The 21,147-nt window shown below is 36.7% G+C and overlaps 2 protein-coding genes and 1 long non-coding RNA gene across 4 annotated transcripts in view; 2 read left to right on the top strand and 1 right to left on the bottom strand.

Moving 5' to 3' along the window:
- Positions 1–1,315, bottom strand: part of limk2 (LIM domain kinase 2) — a 44,194-nt gene extending 42,879 nt beyond the window's left edge. Inside the window, exons 1-2 of the mRNA XM_052119691.1 lie at positions 1,132–1,315; positions 323–419 (exon numbers count right to left, since the gene is read on the bottom strand). Of these exons, the coding sequence (XP_051975651.1) occupies positions 323–419; positions 1,132–1,147 (113 nt within the window). The 5' untranslated portion in view covers positions 1,148–1,315. The remainder of the gene's footprint in view (positions 1–322; positions 420–1,131) is intronic.
- The window catches only part of LOC127638347 (uncharacterized), a 91,264-nt gene that overhangs the window by 37,334 nt on the left and 32,783 nt on the right, over positions 1–21,147 (top strand). The gene's annotated exons all lie outside the window — the stretch shown is intronic.
- si:ch211-225b11.1 (uncharacterized protein LOC561694 homolog) overlaps positions 9,243–21,147 on the top strand; it is a 35,651-nt gene continuing 23,746 nt past the window's right edge. Inside the window, exons 1-2 of the mRNA XM_052119703.1 lie at positions 9,243–9,918; positions 17,631–17,765. Coding sequence (XP_051975663.1) covers positions 9,657–9,918; positions 17,631–17,765 — 397 coding nt within the window. The 5' untranslated portion in view covers positions 9,243–9,656. The remainder of the gene's footprint in view (positions 9,919–17,630; positions 17,766–21,147) is intronic.

Here is a 21,147-nt window from a genome sequence, read left to right as displayed (position 1 = left end):
CTGGAGAGGGTGTGGGGGACATTTCTCACTGTCTAGGTTTCAAGTTACGGTCAACTGGACCACCTTGGTCATTTCGTATGGCTTGACATGTCTGTTGGTGCTTCCACTTTATGGGCAGTGACCAAAACATTGTTGTTAAATGATTCTAATGAATGAACTTATGACTGTGCATTTATATTACAAAGCGCTCAGGGGCTACACAAAGCGTCAGACTAATCCAAGAAAAGCAATTAAGCCCCATGTCTGTGTATTTCAGCCAATTATTTGCCAGTCTGGCTCAGTTTAAAAGAGAAATCATGATTTATATAGGATTAAGACCCACTGAAAACATGAGTTGTGCCAGGCGTCTTGAAGAACCTTCACATGAAAAGCGTCCTGAATCGTCCCGCCACAGCCCGTGCACACGCGCTCCGTCACATCTGTCAATCAAATACAAGAGGAACCTTTATAAACCAAAACCTCTGGTACACCTTAATACAGATAATGAGTATGTTTACATGTGAAAACACTCCTAGACATTCAAAGATGTACGCATGTCCTTTTAGCGTTTTAAAACTTGTAAAACAGAGCCTTGATCGGCAAGCAGTTTCACATTAAATTCACGCCAATGTTTAAAGTTACATTAACACCATTTAGTTGCAATGTACCTTTGAAAAGTAACCCTAGGCAGTTACATGTAGTGGCTGTTCTTCGACAAACACTTTAGCAGTCTCCATTTTTTCTTTTTGAAATGAAAAACAGTTCAAGGTTACATCTGAGGCCATTTTAGTAGTTTGTTTAATTGTTTTGGGGAGGAAACTGACTCTGTTAATCAAATGAAGTGTTTTAACATTCAGAAAATAAATATTCGTTTATACATCGGTAAAAAGTATTAAATGTTACAATCTCCAAGTTTATTATTGCATTTTTTTCAGTTACAAAAGCAAGACCAAGAAATTAAGCAAATCCCTTCAGCCAAGTCACTTTTGTCCTATCTAAATGCAGAATAACTTTGAGTAACTAAAGAAACTGGGTGAGTCTTTGAACTGTGAGAGACTCAACATAGAGACAAAGAATTCATTGTGCAGCAATTTAACCGCTCACGTAAACATTTACTGGTACAAGAGTAAATATGGTTCATGGAATCCTTACCTTCTCGTTCGTCCATGTCCTCCCTGATCTGATTCGATTATATTTGTTCAAGCTCACATGCTGGTCCAGAAATGTCTGCGCATCAGCGATGCTCCATTTCTGAGACCCACAAAATAAATCCAGTTGAATGCGAGGAATGTATGAGGGAAAAACAAAGTGTCTCTCTCCCTTGTCCGAAGAGATGATGTCATAATGTAAAAAATGTACGGAGACCGGAAGGGATCAAACAGCATCACCTGGGACAGGAGCGTGTGCGGGCTGCGCGACAAAGCCGTTGTCAAGCAGCGCCATCTGTCGCTTTCAATAAAGAACCGTCTGCACTCTCTAGAGATTTTTCTCACTTTCATTTGTCTTTGCAGTACATTATTCAAAGCAGAAAATGACCCATAGATAGACACAGTTATGTATATATCTGCTTCATCGACAATTTAATATAAATATTATTATAGAATATTTTACAACTCATGTAGGTGGACTCCTATTCAAATAATTATTTCATTCAAACGTCCATCCTTTTATTCATCATAACTCCAATTTCTGAAATCCATCAAAATTTTAAAAAGCAAGAGCCTTCAGAAATTATGTAGGCCCGTATAGCCTAGTTTTCATTCCTTTCCTCTTGAAACTTTGAAGCTCCACTTTCAGAATGTGAAAGTGAACGGGTAGATTTATAGAAAGGAAGGACTTATTATGCAAAATGCACTTTTACATGGTGTTTGAATATAAATGTGTGTTGGCAGTGTGTGTACACAACCACCCTATAATGATAAAATCCACCCAGTCCATTTGTTTAATCCCCATTAACAGAACCGCCGCTCTACACGCATTCTACGCAGTCTGAGTGGGGCACCAACTCCCTAGGGACAGAGGCGTTGCAACGGGGCAGGCAAACCAGGCAATTGCCTGGGGCCCCATCTGGAAGGGGGACCGCTCAAGGACGGCTGATTACATTGGACCACTGCAACGACAACATGGAACCCCTTTAAATAATTTGATGGTACAAGACTCTGCAATGACACGCCCAGAACCCCCATAGGCCATCATGCTACGAGCTTGCTGTCAAAAGTTTCAGAGTTTCAGAGCGGCAATTAAATGACCGACCATGAAGCAGATTTAACATATTGAAAGGAAACGAAAGCAAGAGGAAGAGGAAAAGGCCCTTTCTGCCTGGGGCCCCCAGAGTCTCATGAAATGCCCTTGCCTAGGGAGGTACCATCTTACTCTAGGAGGGCACCAGAAAGTCCACTTTCATGCCCTTACTAGCACGTTATACGTTATACGTTATTCAAGGACCCGAAAGTAGTTGTAGTTGTGACGATCCCTTCACGATCATATCACGCGAACGCCTGTGCATTGGCTTAATGTTGTTGTGTTGTATCTTATTTTCGTTGTGCTGTGGGTTTTCATTGTGTTGTGGCTTAGTTTTGTTGTGCTGTGGCTTAATTTTGATGTGTTGTGGCTTTTCCATTTTGTTGTCACTTCATTACATTGTGTTGTGAATTTTCTGTTATGTTGTGACTTCCTTTTGTTGTGTTTTGGCTTTTTCATTGTGTTGTGGTTTAATTTTGTTGTGTACAGGGTTGGGGAGTAACGAAATACATGTAGCAGGAATAAGTATTTAAAATACAAAATATAAGTAACTGTATTCCACTACAGTTACAATTTAAATAATTGGTAACTAGAATACAGTTACATTCAAAAATTATTTTGATTACTTAGGAGTTTACTTGCATTTTATTGTCATTTGTTTCATTTAATATTTTGTCCTTTCAGATGGAAAACATTTATACATATAAATGATGTAAAATATTCTCATAATGTGTTACATTCATAAGAGCAGACAGAGAAGTAAGTTTGAAGTAAGTTTGGAGCAGAAGAAATAGAAATACTTTGTGTAAATTGTCAGCTTTACACTAAGCTAAAATTCTATTTCTAGCCATTTTACATGCAGATGTTACAAGGCACGATCATATTTTTTTATCAAGAAATTTCATGTTAGATCATAATTTCTTTTTTATAGTAAGATCTTTGATATTAGGGCAAAAATTGTATTCTTGATAATAATTTTTGTATTGTTTTCCTTTAAAAATATCAAAAAATCCTTAAAACAAGATCAATTTGATTTACCTTGATTTAAAAACAACACTGCATCAGATATTTAGGTTTTTCAGAAAATTTTTGTGTTTGAAAAAAAAAAAAGAAAAGATATTTCTATTGACTGCTAGTCATGACAAAGTTTTAAAGATAAATTTGAAAACATATAAAACAACCATAAATGTGATGAGTGGATTTTTTTAGAGCAAGCACTAAAATAAGTACTTTATAGATCAGACAAATAACATGTCAGAAGCCCCCAATTTACAGGTGTATGCATGTGTGCACATGAAGGTACAAGGGAAAGTGTGTATTTTGTGCTGTGACAAGTCAGCATAAAGATCTTAATCACCTTTCAACTTTTTTCTAGAAGTGCAAATAAACTGTAGTCTTAGTTAATATGAGGTTGTGGAAACAACAAGTATAATAATTATATATGTATATATAGCTTTTCAAGATCATAAAATGCAGTTTAAAATTGTTAGATGAAGAAAGTGTCACACAGCAGGACACTGATGACAATGCTTCACATTTCATGCCAATTACTCACATAACAATGTGTAAATCTTTATTTAAAAAAAAAATTGAAAACACAGTTGTCCAAGAATATGTATATGAAATTATAAACAAATATAAATATATGTAAAACAAAATAAACACCTTTTAAAATGTAGATCTTTGCAGATATTTTGCAGATTAATTGCTCATATTTTCAATGTTTTTTTATTTTTTCAGGTTTTGCTGTTTCGGAAGGAAATTGGTACTTTAATTCACCAAAGTGGCATTCAACTAATCACAAAGTATAGTCAGGACATTACTGTTGTAAAAAAACAGCACCATCACTATTTGAAAAAGGTAATTTTTCATCAAATCTATAGACAGACCGCATTTCCAGCAGCCATCACTCCAACAGCTTATTAAGTCAAGTAATTTTTTTTGTATTGCGCCTTTCACAACACACATCGTTTCAAGCAGCTTTGCAGAAGATCAGGCATTAACAGAAGATAAAACTGTAATGTCTATAATGTCGATGAATCTTCATTGTGTAGTTTGATAAAATATGATTGTGAATTGTGTTTAAAAATAAGTAATTACTTAATAATTGTATTTATGAGTGAGCAAGTCGAAGGCGACTGTGGCAAGGAACACAAAACTCTATAAGATGTTGGCTAATGGAGAAAAATAACCTTGGGAGAAACCAGACTTACTGTGGGGGCCAGTTCCCCTCTGACTAACATCATGAATAGACTGTTCTGACTTACTAAGCCAATATTACTTATAGTGCAAGTCATGGTTTAAAATTATTAAACTAAGTAAGTGATAAGGGACAGTGTTTAAACAAAGATTTTTTATGAACTGTAAGATTAATAACTGGATGGATTAACTGCAGAAGTTCACATAGATGCAATTGTTAATTGGCTGATGAAGGGTTTTGTTGGAAATTGATAGTCTATGTATTCCATTTCAAGAGTGTAGTCCATAGGCCAAGGTGATGCAGGTAGAGATCAGTGAGATGCATCGCAGTTCAACCTGGCCGTTAATTTCGGTGAGGTTCAGTGTGGTCCATCCTAAGTCCAAGGTTCAGACAATGACATATGAAGTATCCCATGTCTTATGCTTGGAGTTGGCATCAGTTCATCCTCTGAAGTCCATCGTAATAGACTGAAGTGATGTTTGGCTGGCACCGGCTGCATTTAGTCATCATCACACAGCGAGTCCAACATGAAGCAGGAATGGAGCTGGATCCAGTATCTGTAATTATCCTTGAGTTATCATGCTAAATTGCTAATTTGGTACTAGAAAATCACTTGCCATTATATCAAACACAGTTGAAAGCTATTTGGTTTTTTAAATGAAGCTTAACATTGTGTTTGTGTTAATTTTTTAGTTGATACCTTATGCAATAGACTGGCATGTCTTAAGGTCAATAGTAGGTCAAATTGGCAGAAAAAGAAGCAGCTTTCTCTAGAAACTTGTCAGTCAGCATTGTTTTGAGGAATGAAGGCTATACAATGCTTAAAATTTCCAAAAATCTGAAGATTTCATTCAAAGATGTACACTATAGTCTTCAAAGACAAAGGACAACTGGCTCTAACAAGGACAGAAAGAGATGTAGAAGGCCAGATGTACAACTAAACAAGAGGAAAAGTACATCAGAGTCTCTCAGAAATAAGACTCTCTCAGAGTCTCTTGAGAAATAAACACCTCACATATCCTCTACCAAGGATCTGCAAACCTGTCATTGCTGTACATTGAGGATTTTGTAATGAGAACTCGAATTTAAGAAGTAAATTGTAATAGTAATTTTTCACATTATTAATGTCCTGACTATAAATTGTGATCAGCTGAATGCCACTTTGTGAATTAAAGTACCAATTTCTTTCCATAAGAGCAACTTATTTCAGTAGTTCTTGGAAATACAGGCTCATCTACTCAAACTTCCCACAAATGTATCTCATGGGATTGAAGCATCGCGCTTTGGTATGTGCATACAGGCCCTGATTTAATTTGAGAATAGACCTATTAATAGTAAATGTCATTCATGCTATTATAAACAGTACAATGCTTTGTAGTGAGCTGTTTATTACGAGATTTAACTTTTTCTACCATTTTTTTTTTAATCGAAAAATAATCTATTAAATGGTCTGGAATTGTCTATTGGAATCGATTCTAATGATTCCAAAACCAGGAATCGGAGTCGATTCCCAAATTTCTGGAACCGAACAGCCCTAATAATTAGGTCCAAGCGTTTATACATGCACGCAGGAAAGTGCTACTAAAGTATGAAAGTACTTTCAAAATAAAAGCCATTCTATAAGTTTGACTTTACAGAGTCTTTAGTATATTCACTCTGAAATGGGGTCAGCCCGGGAATGTTGGAGCCCAGGGAGGCCGCCTATATCGCCTGTAGGAAGGGCCAAGTTACCTAGCAGCGTCACACCGGGGAATGCATATAACTTTTGTGAATGACAGCAGATTCCATCTGGGCCTTCTCATTGACGCAGTTTTATGTACTGTTTTTACAAGACGTCAGTAGAGGTCCAGATGCTCTTTGAATTTCAACCCAGTCGTAGGAAAGGTACCGAATTTGTTTTAATTTATGGCTTCAAAGAGACTTATCTCTTAAGTTTTGCTAACCAAAGCTGGGTGCATATCTCGTCTTACTTATGCAGCCTTATCTCTAGATGTGAACAAACGGATCTGTACGGTAAATGATAACTTACTGTACGACTTTGTATGGAGAAATAGAACCCATTATGTTAGAAAATCAGTATTAATGAACACCTATGTAAATGGTGGTCTAAACTTTCTTGATTTCTCTACCCTCAACAATACCTTTAAGATAAATTGGATAAAACAGTTTAAAAAAAATCCAAACTCAGTCTGGATTTGTATTCCCAACTACCTGTTTTCAAAGCTTGGAGGTCTTAAGTTCCTCTTACTTTGCAGCTACAATGTGGAAAAAAAATCCCATTAAAACAATCAAACTTTCACAAACAATTGCTTCTTTCCTGGTCCTTAATTTATAATGATAAACATAACTTTTCCACTCACAAGTACTACATCTGGAACAACAGAGACGTATCATATAAACACAAATCATTGTTCTTGGAAAACTGGTTTGTCAATGGAGTTTATCTGGTTAAACAGCTCCTCAATTCTAGTGGTGAATTAATGTCATACTCCGAACTTCTAGACAAGTATGGTATTCCTATACCACCGAAGGAATATGCCTTAGTGTTTGATGCAATCCCTTCTGGTGCTCTAATGCTTCTTAGAAACTATATAGTATCTGTACCAACTTTTTTGCCACTGGATCCTTGTGCGACTACTGTTGGCCAGACCTGTTTCTCCTCTAACTTGAGAAACAATAACCGAGCTATACGTACTCTGTTTCAAAAAGAAATAGTCTCTGTTCCAATTGTTGTTCCTTATTGGAATAGCCTTACTCCAAATCTGGACTGGAAGAAAATGTGGTGCTTACCTTCCAAATACCTCATTTTAAATAAGGTTAAGGAAGTGTCTTTTAAAATGCTGCATCGCTATTATCCTTCCAAGATATTTCTACGAAGATATAAGAAGGACATTGATGTGGACTGCTCATTTTGTCAAATAGCTCAAGAAGACCTGCATCACTTATCAAGATATCTGTACATTGATCTCCCAATATATTGACTTTGAATTCTCACTTTCCTATGACAAAGTATTGTTTTTTTTTTTTTTTTTTTTTTTTACATACCATCAATTTGATGTTATTGCTGGCAAAATCACAAGTTCTCCAACCATAAACCTTCCTTTGCCATCTTTGAAAACGAAGCCAAACAGTACATTAAAACAATCCTATACTCTAAAAACAGGAAAACTATCAAGACCTTGCATCTATTTACCCTGTTTAACATCTTTCAGTGCTGATTTTTTTGTCAGCCCTATGCTCCCCTGGTATTGTCTGCCCTTGTGAATTATATGTTTTCCATACTGTTTGTCAATGAAAGCATTAATTAAAAAAAAACTTCAGTAGAGGTTGCTTGTGTAATAATTTGTGGCTGGAAGTAGTTTGACTAACTTAAACTTTTTGAGAAACATAATTCAAACCATTTCGGGTATGTCACACCTGCCTTTAGTTCAAATTCCTTGTTTTAAACAATGAAGACTAACTCCTCCTCTGACACACACTTTTAAATAAGCCTGAAGCCTATATCTTTAATGTGTTGACAGAAAATACCAGCTCTGCCCAATAGCTACTTGACAAAGTAAATTCAGTATATCAGTCAGTGTAACAGGTAAAATGTTTTTTCAGGTTTCACAGATGCACGTCAGAATGAAATTGCTCAAATTGGGATGATCATGAAAATGCGTGGAAACAGCTCAAAGGATGCTGACGCCAAACCAGTATGAAAAAATTAATTCGCCTTTCATGTTTAGACCAACACAAAAGAACTTAAAACCATTTAACTAATTGCAAACTGACTGTTAACGTCACACATATGCACATCAGCATTCAACACATAATAACAAGTAAGCACTGATGAAATAGGCCTTCAACAAATAAATTAGTATAGGCTCCAAAATAATTTTGGCTGATTAAATAAAAAGTGTATGCATGTTTATGACATAATAAACTTGTGTCTGTCCACGTCTTTAAAATTGCATAAGCAGACCAAATATGTTTTACACGAAGACATGTGAGTGGAATAAGCTTAAACTGTTGTTGTCTAAAACCTAAAAGAAATATGCGCCCTCAAAAAAAGACAATCGTCTCGAGATTACGTGATGTCCCGTGAGCACTATCCTAAATTACTGTTAAACCGCCGAACTGAATAATGATAAAAGCGTGTATGTGGTTTTGTGGTAGGAATTGTGTCGCGTAGCCTACATGTTAGACTGGACAGAAGAAAGTAAACATATTCGAGCCTAATACTGTAAATACCATTGCACTTAATAAATAAATGGCATGGAAATAAATAAACACTTGTGAATAGTTCTACTACTAAAAGAACCTTCCCTTTTCCCCGTTAGCATATTTGCTCACTAACACCGCCCTTTCATTTCTGCAAACTCATGCTGAGCCGACATTTTTATTCGTATAGCCTACTTTTGAATTGTAAGGAACCTTTCCTATAGGAGCAGAATCTTAAAAAAAGAAGAAAAATGCAAATAGATACATTTGAGTTAAATAAATAAATAATAATAATAAACGAATAATCTATAATTCGGTTTATCCTCAAAACAGGAATCAAATGGAGTCAGAGATTCCCTCGCGACTTCAAGCAATCGTTATAACAAATAAAACCTCGTACATTATCAGTATAATATTTCGTAACAAAGGTTCCATAGAGCAAACGTGCGTGCGCGTGATGTTTCATTTTAATTAGCACGTGAGCATTAAACGCAGAGAACCACCTTGCGCTGTGCTCGACGGGGTTTCACAGCATTCTGACGTCACTTAAAGAGGCGGACCTGAAGGTGGTCAGCATGGTGACATCCTTATATGTAACCCAGGAAACTATAGTTGAAGGGGACTGGTTTTAAAAAATTGTGTAACTGCACTATATAAGCGGCTAGATTAACGTTCGGTGTGTTATGTATTCGTGTCAGTTATATAGACTACGATGCGGTATCTCGTTGTTTTGTAATGGTGGATTGTATCATATGCTACACTTACTTTTTATATAGGCTACAGTATAGAACGGGAAGGTTATCTAGAGTGAGGCTGAGTTACACATGACAATATACCTGCACATTCTTTCAAGAGCGAGACAATTGCAACAATTGAACAATTAAACATTCATTTAGCAAGTTTTCCCAATTTAATTCGTCTCAGTTTGAATTGATGGCAATATTTGTCTTATTTCGTGTGAAATAGCGACCATTTCTTGTTTACGAAACCCAGCGATTAAAACGCTTTACTTGCGATTTAAACATTTGTAATAATGGGAGTTGGAGCCGAGAACAGAACCCCGAGCATATCTAGTAATTTTGCATTGCACGTTGGAGAGGGAAAAGAGGAGGCAGAACTTGGCCAGATGACACCCGGCAACGCTGAAGCCATGCAGTTAGCGATGGTTGATCAGACTGCGGAACCGAGAGAGACGTGGGGTCGGCGCTTGGAGTTTGTGCTCGCCTCCATCGGATATGCGGTCGGTCTGGGAAACGTGTGGCGCTTTCCGTACCTGTGTTACAGGAGCGGAGGAGGTGAGTTACGAAACTGCTTCTTTTCTCTCATGAATTTCCTACTTGGTTGCCATAGTACTCCCTCTACAGAATTAACCATGGTACATTTCCGCCCAAAAGACCTGGACATTTGTTTACCACTGTAAAATCATAATAGGCCTACATTAATGTTTCTCATTCAAACAGAGGAAGGATTTTTGGAACATTTCTGTAATATATACAAAGCAGGGTTGGGAGGGTTACTTTGAATGCAAAGTATTCCGTTAGATTACTCAAGGTCAGTAACGAAAATACTTTGGATTACTTCTTCAGCACTGGTAGATTTTTCACTTGTTTTGATTATAAAAACTGCCTGTACAGTAAGACAAAATACATGTTAAAAATACATTCTCTGAAAAAACAATATTATTGGATAAATCCAATTATATAGATAGATGTAGATCTTGTTTTAAGGATTTTTTTTAAAAAACTTAGCAAGAATATTTTTTTTGCCCTAATATCAAAGGTCTTACTAGAAAAAACGAAATTATGATCTAATGTGAATTTTCTTGATAAAAAATATGATCGTGTCTGGTAACATGTGCATGTTAAATGGATAGTAATAGTATTTTAGCCTAGCATAAAGATGACAATTTACTCAAGGTATTTCTATTTCTTCTAATCCAAACTTACTTCTCTGCCTGCTCGTATCATAAGAAAGTGTTTCACCACTTTTCAACTGCACTTTGGATCACATCATTTATAGGTATAAATGTTTTCGTTCTGAAAGGACTAAATATTAAATGAAATAAATAACAAAAAATGCAAAGTAATCTCTTCAGTTATCAAAATACTTTTTGAATGTAGCTGTATTCAAATTACAACATTTGTATACAACAGTTCAATGAACAAGTACATTTAAAAAAAAATTATGAAAAATGTAGTAGCCTACAGTCATAAAAAACTGCATGGAGCTAACAAGAATCTGCCATTGCTTGTTCGAACCAAATGATGCGTCTAAGACTCCATTAGTAATTAAAAAATGTCACTTCAGAAATATCACAGCTTGTTTCGAACAAGTTATTGGATAAACAAGGATGGAGCGTGTGTGTGAGTGAGAGAGAGAGAGAGAGAGAGAGAGAGAGACGGAGCGTGTGTGATCACCCAATGCCTCACCCAAGCAGAGATGTTGTCAGCTTTCTGAAGGTCAGCTTTCTCAGTGGAAAAATAGCTTCCAAGTGAGGGTATTTCTCCCTATTTCGCAGCATGGTGTGCAAGAGTCGATCACTATAGAAACCGCAATGTCCTCCGTCATTTTAAACAGCACTTATTTTGTAATTAATCAGTCTGTTGTGTCTCTCAGCTATGATGAGCCGTAATGCTAAAGTTGTTAATTTAAAGCCCTTTGAAGCTATTTCCTAGCTTTAGTAGTAAGTGTAGTAGCGATCACGAAGAGCTGTTGTATGTAAACGGCTGATGCAGATTCACTTCACATCACCTAACAGTCTCATATTACGCACAAAAATCATCTATTGCCACCACCTGCTGGCTAACATATTTAATGTAAAAAACAAAACAAAAGAAAAGACAAACCATTGCTGGTTACAGATCTGCAATGCTCTAATTTAGAATGAAAGGAACACAAACGGAGTGATACACACACACACACACAGTGAAGCATCGGAGTGCTGATGGTGTCAGACCATCAGTGCTCATGGAACATCTCTCGTCGAATCAGATTAGAAGACCGGAACTAACAGTTGTGTGTATATATATGTATACATACATACATACATACATACATACATAAATACAACTGTTAGTTCCGGTCTTCTAATCTGATTCGACGAGAATATATATAATATATAAATATTGTGGCAGAATGATCTGTCCTTCCGGCTTGTCATCGTCGCCTCGCCTCTTAGGGCCGTCCTTCAGCCAGGTACACGAGGGGGGTTTGGAAGGAGAGCGAGAAGATGTGCATAATTAATAAGCCTCTGTTTGACAGCGGTGAATGAAGCACACCTGCTGTGAATAATGCTTCATTGCTGCTGTAGTATAGTGTAGAGCGCACTTCTCGCGGAGCCGGTTTCAAATCTCCATGTGTGCACACACACACACTGGCATCCTCGCAGGACCAGAGCTGGGAAGGGTCGGACGCAGAGTGCGAATTACCCCACCATAATTGGGGGGTACTGCTCCTTCCAGCCAGGTTTCTTAAGCAACCAAATTGGTCCGGTTGCTAGGGAGGGTACAGCCACATGGGGTAATCTCCTCGTGGTCACGATTAGTGGTTCTCACTCTTTTGGGGCGAGTGGTAAATTGTGCATGGATCGCGGAGAATAGCATGAGCCTCCACATGCTGTGAGTCTCCGTGGTGTCATGCGCCTCACGGATTGAGGTGAGTAGCCTCGCCACCACGAGGACCTACTAAGTAGTGGGAACTGGGTATTCCAAATTGGTAGAAAAAGGGATAAAAAAAAGTTATATAATAGGTGTGGGTGAGAGACAGATCAACATTTAAGTCCTTTTTTACTATAAATCTCCACTTTCACTTTTTTCTTCTTTTGTTTTTGCCGATTCAAATTCTTCATGCATAACGCCACCTACTGGCCAGGGAGGATATTTATAGTAAAAAGCAACTGCAATATTGATCTGTTTCTCACGTACACCTTTCATATCGTATGGATTACTATTATGCTACCTTTTTTGCTTTATTGAGCTTCAACTTTTTGGTACCAATTCATTTGCATTGTATGGACCTACAGAGCTGTGCATGTACATGACTTTCTTCTGTTGAGCTCAAATGAAGATTTTCCTTCAAAGTGAGTGAGTAAATGATGTGAGAATTGTAATTTTTGGGTGAACTATTCCTTTAAGGACATTTATATTTGCTCAGTCAACACATGGAGGTTATTCTTTACATGTTCTGTTTTAATATGGACAATGACCGAGGGTCTTATTCATGGTAACATTGTTATGAGTTTACCTCAATATGCCAGCCCTTACATTCCAACTGTTTTGTTATGTGCGCTTTGAGCATAAAAAGGTCAAGAGAATTTTTTTTGAGTGGAAACATACCTGAAGAGAGAAAACCACAACATAGTTCTCCACAATCAGATGATGCAAGCAGAAATATGGGCGATGACTCGTTTTGTTGTTGGGTGAGCAAAGTAAACTGTTGTTGTTTCCAGTAAGATGTGTCACTAAAGGTTAAAAGCAGGGCATGTCAACAAGGCCAACGTGTAACCATATGTAGTCAATACATTTTATAGTGGTTTATAGTGAAACCGGTAATCGTCCCATCCCTACAGGTAAGTAGCCGGTAATTCAATGTATGAAGACGTGACATGAGCTATGAAAGAACAAAACACGTTAATAAATGAAGGTTGTAAAATCAACAAGCTAGACGTCAGCTAGCAACTTATAATTATCCATGCACGTCAGCAGCAAACCGTTCTCTATCTCCAATGCTTCTAGCCGCCACGGTGGTTAAAAATGGTACGGTCCACTATAGGGGTGTCTGAAATCGCTTTACATTAAAATGTTCCTACAGTGAAAATAGGAGTTGACTTATATTGTAACCGTAAATATATTTTTTCACAATATCAGAAAAATTATCTGACCCCCCCAATACTGATATTTCTGTCCCTTTGGGGGGTACTGGGTCTTCATTGGGGGGTATAGTACCCCCCAGTACCCCCTGTAATTCGAACTATGGTCGGACGAGGTGATGTGCTGCGCCGCGCCGCCGCCGGACCCGCTCCTAGGACCCCCGGCCCGATTAGATGAGTCGCCGTGGGAGAACTGCACACGTCGCGGCGGGAGTGCCTTCCCCTCTAACTCGCCGCGGGCGTGGGAAGACAGGCTGCCGAGGACGCCGCTGCCCCTTTGTCTACAAAACTCATTTAAAACATTTAAGCATACGCCTTCAGATCAAAAGGTTTTTAAGATCATGAGAAACATTTCAGTCAAGTGTTTCAAAACTTTTGACCAGTAGTGTATATATAATGAGAAACCAGTTAAATGTATTGCCTGTATGGGTATATGTGTTTGTTTATTTACTTTGTGGTTATTAGGCTACTATCTCTTGCTCTTGCAAAATTCACCACAATACTTTTTCGCCCAAAAGACCATATAGTCAATGACTTTGGTTTGCAACACCATGTTTTCATAGTTTTATACGTACCTGTTTTTGTTTTCTTGAAGAAAACTAGGGGAAAAAACTGGATTAATTTGTTAATTTTATACTTTTATCGAATGTGACTTACAGCAGGAGCAGTCCTTCATGGAACAACATATTATTAGATGCCTTGTTTTTACAACCTTTGGGTCACCAACCCTGTTTTTTATCCTCTGGGTTACACGACTCCTTAAAAGTTTTTGAAATTGATCTTAAATGCTTAAACCTAGATTAGCATTTTCTGAAGGAAATTCCAGTGCTTTTGATTCAACAAAAGAATTGTGTTAAATGGATAGTTCACCCAAAAATCTAAATTCTCTCATTCACTCACCCTCATGGCATCCCAGAGGTGTATGACTTTCTTTCTTCAGCTGAACACAAGCAAAGATTTTTTTAATTTTTTTTGCATCTCTAGGTCCTCACAATGCAAGTGAATGGGTACTACCAAAAGTTTGAAGCACCAAAAGTACATAAAGGCAGCTTAAAAATTATCCATACGACTCCAGTTATTAAACCCATGTCTTATGAAGTGAAATGATAGGTGTGGGTGAGACATAGATCAATATTTACTTTTTACTATGAATCTCCATTTTCACATTCTTCTTTGGATTTTGTGATTCATATTCTTTGTGCATATCGCCACTGACTGGGCAGGGAGGAGAATTTATAGTAAAAAAGGACTTAAATATTGACCTGTTTCTCACCTACACCTATCATATCACTTCTGAAGATATATTCAACCGCTGGAGTCGTATGGATTACTTTTATACTGCATTTTGGAGCTTTAAAAATTAGGCACCCATTCACTTGCAATGTGAGGACCTCCAGAGCTGAACTATTCTTCTAAAAATCTTTGTGTTCAGCAGAAGAAAAAAAATCGTACTCATCTGGGATGGTATGAGGGTGCGCAAATGATGAGAGAATATACATTTTTGGGTGAACTTATTTACTACTCCTTACAAATGTTATGATTTTCAAATCATAATACACTAATAGTTTCTTCTTCAAACAGTTCAAGTCTTCAGTGTGTTTCAGTGATTTATTTATTTATTTGGTTAGTTAATAGTCAGTTTAGTTAGTTTCATTTAGTTAGCTTATCATTGCCACTTGCAAAATGTACCATTGAAACCACAGTAACTGCTCAAAAGACCATAGTTATTGAAAAATCATAACACTGTAAAATCATAATACATTTTTATGGTTTTCTTTCAAATGATCTAAAGGATCTCCTGAAGGAAATACCAGTGCTTTTGAAGCAAAATAATAGGGTTAATTTAAAGTTGTAGGTTTTAGGATTTGGTTTTAAGAGTAGTAATTAAATGCTGCATCAGTGCAGTTGTCTTGAAACTGAGCATCTGCCTTATTTTCAGTTGGCTATGAATTAACAACACAGTCACTGTGGATTGCCAAGGTGAAATATATGCAAGGAAGACAAGACTAATCACAATACACTATGCAAATTAATAAAATAAAGACCAATCCCAAGACAGTATGCAAGTGTTACAATGACGTTATCACTGTCAGTTACACTTTGAATGCAAAACACTAATAAATTATGGTCAACCACAGCACACAGGCATACATAAATCGTAAGCAAGGATTTTTTTCGAGGTTGATGGTCTATCACTGTTATGGCTGCAAATGTCTCAAATCTAAGGTCATAATGTTCCTCTTTGTTTATTAGAAGATAGTGTGAATGTTTTGTTCTTTCTATGTGCCTCTGTTCCTTAGTGAAATTTCATTAGATGATTATATAGCACAAGCAGCCTGAAATTAAGAAAAATGGAACTTGATAATTAGGATGGTTCAGCTATTTCAAGTCATAAGTTATAATTGATGGGAAAACTGAGAATGTTTGAATTCCAACCTCACATTTAAAGTTTTAAAGATAATTATTTTGTTTTTCATGGTTGTTAACACCCAAGTAACATTACCCTCCAGGTTATGTTACACAGGGTTGATAAAGTTCAGGTGAGAACAAAATCTTTCTTGAAGTTATAGTCCTCTATAATGTCTGTAACAAGCTATCCCCAGAACAGAAACACAATGAAGGAATGTGTATTTTATAAGCTGCCATGTGCTGAGTGTATTACAGTAATCAAATGTGTAGGGTTATGTGTTTCACAGGGTTTAATCCAATGGTCTGACCAAAAGAAAGGTGCGACCAAACACATTGCAGAGTCACAAATCCAAGTTTCAGTAATATGTGCAGCACAGCAATATATAAGAAAGTTTAATAAATAACACCTTAAGTCGGTGGCTGTGCTAGTGCGGCATATGATGCAAATTGACATTCTGGCATAATTAGTAATATATTTGTTGGTAATGTCTTTAGCGTATATATATATATATATATATATTCTACTAGAACTACCTTCAGCTGCTTTTGAAAACTTTTTAGCAACTTTGTTGAATCCAAATCAAAGTTGTAAAATTACAATTGTATTATATTGTACATCATTTTTAGACACAATGAATTACATCTAATAAATATGTCTTTATGCCAGAGAAATGCTTTTAAATAACTTTTTTTTTTTAAGCTAAATGTGTTGTAGTTGTGTAACTAAGGGTATGTAACAGATTCTTTTGCCATTTGGATGTGCCTATTGTTTCTACTGCCAGATGTTTTTCATCTCTGCAATGCTGTAATTCCGCCTGGTTGTTGGTGTTGCCCTTTGACAGTTTTTCCTCTTCGTTAATCATATATAGACTTAAATGCAGAAGTAGGTCAGAATATATGGGTCGCTGTGTCCTCTAATATTTATTGACCATAAAGTTTACTTATTGGGTTGGCACAATGCCATATAGGCTACAGTATTTATGCTAAAATCATAGAAAAATGTGCAAGTTAGGTGTGTAAAAATTATTTGAAATGAATAAGAACTTTGAGATAGCACAGCTGCACTCACTGCCCCATCGGTGACAAATTCCAGTGTCTGTATGAAGAGGTCTGTGAGATTTTGAAGAACAAACATAACAGGACATTGTCACAAAGTTCACAGCAGATAATCATGTGTCTTGTTGTTTCTGGTTTCAAAAGTGAATGTCTGTATTGTCCAGGTGTAACGTTTGTGTTTTGCACCTGTACTTTCATAGACAGAAGCACCATTCAGGACCTCAGATTCTTTCTTGTTTATGTTCTATATTATTTTGAATGTACTGGACATTCTGAAATGTCTAAATCTTTGAAATGTCCATGTCCATGTTTTTTTTTTTTTTTTTCTCTCAAGAGCATGTGAATAAATCATCTTGCCCTCTTAAAAGACATTTCCTCTTCTCATTGAAAATTTGCATTAACAGTGGTTGCAAGAAAATGTTTCTGCACTCTCACAATGACTCAGCAAAAGGTCAAATTAAGGGCTGGACAATGGAATTAGATGACAATTTGACTGTGTTAACATCCCATTGATGGATCCCTTTCAAATTTATAAAGATGTTTGTGACCATAAAAGTGAAACAAAATGACTGTATTACAAATTATATTATGTCTTTGTCAGGCCATTTGGGAAACAATGGCAATTTTAGAGAATATCTAATCATGTAATACATGTTTTCTACTCTCATGTTTCAGGTGCTTTTTTGATTCCCTACTTTATCATGTTGTTACTTTGTGGCATCCCCCTTCTCTTCATGGAGTTCACCATCGGGCAGTACACTCGATTGGGGCCAGTCCATGCTCTGGCTAAAATATGTCCCCTCTTCAAAGGTGAGTGGTCCGTTTGCCTTAATCACCTTCATTTCCACTGTTTAATTATACCATCCAAACACAGTCCAGCAAAATATTAGTAACTTTATTTGTAAGTATGATTAACTTGCTTGTATTATTCTCATTTGTAAACCACTTTGGATAATAGCATCTTCTAAATAAATAAATACATGCACAATGTTCAAGCCTATTCAGTGGTAATTTGGCATCAAAACAATTAAAGGAAATTAAGAGAAGAAATTAAAAGACACAGTAATGAAAAATATTCCTATAAACTTTGGATGGCTTTGCCTGAGGTACACAACAAACAAGGTACACTACAACTGAAAAAGCAAACAAAGTGATAAGGTGCACAAATCAGTTTGTTTGCTTAATGTTGTGTACCTCGTTCGTTTTTGGTGGTTTTCTTACTCTTACTCATGGTTGCCATCCATGCTACAACTGCTGTTGTTTGCCACATTGCAAATATAGGAATTGAACAGGGTTCTAAAGGAATAACCAAACTACTTTATTCAAATGCTGTAAGTAATTGGTATTTTTTTATATTGCGCAATAGTATTCAATTCCTATTTCCTTTGTGGCATCACACTGCATTGTAACCATTTTGCTGGGCTATGTTTTCAAGATCCAAATAATTTTAAGTGAAGCAACTTGTCTTTGCATGTACAAAGTAGTTCAAATATGGATACTGAGTGCAAAGCTCACCTTCTCATCTTCACTTTTGTTTAACTTTTCTCCCTTTAAAATGTGTGGTCACTATGCCACTTGATCCCTGATGATCTGGTGATGGCTGATCTCTTGTGTTCAACCTGATCACCAATCAGTGTTCTGTGCCTGAATCAACCTTTAATCAGCCATTTTAAACTCTCACATTTCAGGAAATTTGAACCATTTAGTGTGCAGAAACAACAAGATGCCTTCTAGAACCCCGTTCAGTTTTAATTTTTTATAAAATTTCCCATTTTTCCCCAATTTCCAATTCCCACTACTTAGTAGGTCCTCATGGTGGCACGGTTACTCACCTCAATCTGGGTGGCGGAGGACAAGTCTCAGTTGCCTCCGCTTCTGAGACAGTCAATCCGGGCATCTTATCACGTGGCGCGCTGTGCATAACAATGTGGTGACTCATTGCATGTGGAGGCTCCTGCTTCTCTCTGCGATCCACGCACAACTTACCACGCACCCCATTGGGAGCGAGAACCACAAGGAGGTTACCCCATGTGACTCTAGCCTCCCTAGCTACCGGGCCAATTTGGTTGCTTAGGAGGCCTGGCTGGAGTCACTCAGCATGCCCTGGACTCGAACTCGTGACTCCAGGGTTGGTTTTCAGCGTCAATACTCAGTTTTAAGAGATGAAGTATTGTTACTTATAATACAGAAAAACTATTCTCAAATCTAAGCCTTTTTTTGGCACTTTGAAGCTCCTTAAGACAATTTCATTACAAAAATGAATTATGTTGAATTATATAGTAGAGGTCGACCAAATGTGGGTTTTGCAGATAGCGATAAATAAGGTGGGGAACAGGCCGACAGTCGATTAAACGCCCGATATTATTTTTAATCTATAACATGACTGAAAACTTTTCACTCAGTGTAAAATAGTGCTGAACTTTAGTAAGTATCACTTCCCAAGCTTTTGCCATCTGAATTTAATGAATCTCCAATTTTGTCTTTTTAAATGTAATTTATGAATGGCATTGTGTATATTATATATCAATGTGACCTCTCCATGACAATAATAATAACGTGTATTGTATAAATACCTTTTATACAATATTTTCTCTGTCGATTTTCTCTGTCGTTGTTTGAAATCTGCTTCTGAAGCGTCTGTCTCTCTGCATAGCCTTGTCATGTTGTATAACAAACTCCACACAGAGTCTGCGATTATTTTTATTTAACCTCTAGAGGGCGCCGCTATAGTGTAGAACCTGCCACAGAAAATTTTAACTAAAAGGAACCATTGGAAACTATCTATTGGTGTTGAATTGTTCCGATAGCCGACAATTAAAAACTCAAATATCGGCCCAGATTAATTGGTAAATCAGATATATCGGTTGTCTAGTATATAGTTGTGTTTTGTTTTTTGAATAGGACATGATTTATTTTCATGCAGCTTAAAGTATTGAAATAAAGTCAGCACTTTATTTACAAGCCTTATTTAAACTTAACAACAGTTACTCGTACTGCTTTGATGATGAGGCTGTATCAGAAATGTAATTCAGTCATGACAACCCTCTGAATAAATTTGGGGTGTTATAGTGAATATGAAAAGTTAGTATAGTTAATTAATACGAAAGTTAATTGGCTAACTGAATGTTCAAATTATCTGTTTGTGCTATGTAGAATCTAATGACTTAACAAAGAATCATTTCTATAATTTTTTAAATCCAAACTAAATAGTTTTTCAGGGTAAATAAATATACAAGTTGTACATTACAGATGGAGTAGCAACATGTATGTGTTTAAAACATTGTCAACCAAAAGATATAGACAGTTTGTGACAAAGCAAATGTTACCTCAATGGAGTTCAGCCATCAACGGTCATCAGATTCTCATAGGGTTTTCTTTCCTTTTTGAATTGACATACTCTTTCACCTGCTAACTAAAGACTTCTCTCCATAGTTTTTTTTATCTCCTCAAAGACAGAGATAGTCTACCCGGTCAAATCTTTTGGGTCCGTCCCTTGATATAACGCTCATTTCAGCCGATTACGGCTCCTTGCTAGCAGAGGGACTAAAGCAGGTAGTTCTCTCTGTATATTCTTTTAATTGAAATGTACATGCTTATGTCGCGTTCTTTGTGTTATTTCTGACGATCCCTCAACAAAAGTAAGTAATGGGCTTTTCAGTGACTTGGTTATCTAACTGGGGCTTTTTTCTAATGAGGTGCAATTTGCTATGATCAAAATTAAGTGTCATATTGTTTCATAATGTCTCCAGTTCAAAAAATGACTACAGAGAAGGGAAAATAACCTCACAGAATCTATATTGACACAATTATTGCCATAGTTTTCTGTCTCTGGGATAATCGGCTTCTACTGAGTTCTATCTTAAAAAGAGAGGTTTATGGTGACATGGGTTGAATGAATTAACAGGGTAACCCAAGGTGAAAATGGCTGCTGTTAGTGGTACATAGGAGAAGGTAAAATATTGCAAGTTCTTATATTGTTAAGAAAACTGATGAAATCAAAATCACGAAAAGGAAATCTTGTTTAAAGACTGGATTTGAAATGAAAGAGCAAAAAACTATCATCGGAATGTCGCTTTCTGATTTATAATGCCTTTCAAAGATAGCTGGACTGTTTGTCAAGCAAACAAAACATTTCCATAAATGTTTATTTAATGCAACAGACAAATATTAATTGCACTCAGATAAGGTCTTG

The sequence above is a fragment of the Xyrauchen texanus genome, chromosome 4 (genome assembly GCF_025860055.1).
Source record: "Xyrauchen texanus isolate HMW12.3.18 chromosome 4, RBS_HiC_50CHRs, whole genome shotgun sequence".
Classification (NCBI taxonomy): Eukaryota; Metazoa; Chordata; class Actinopteri; order Cypriniformes; family Catostomidae; genus Xyrauchen; species Xyrauchen texanus.
The sequence above is the reverse complement of the archived record's forward strand: the minus strand, read 5'-3'. Positions and strand labels throughout refer to the sequence as shown.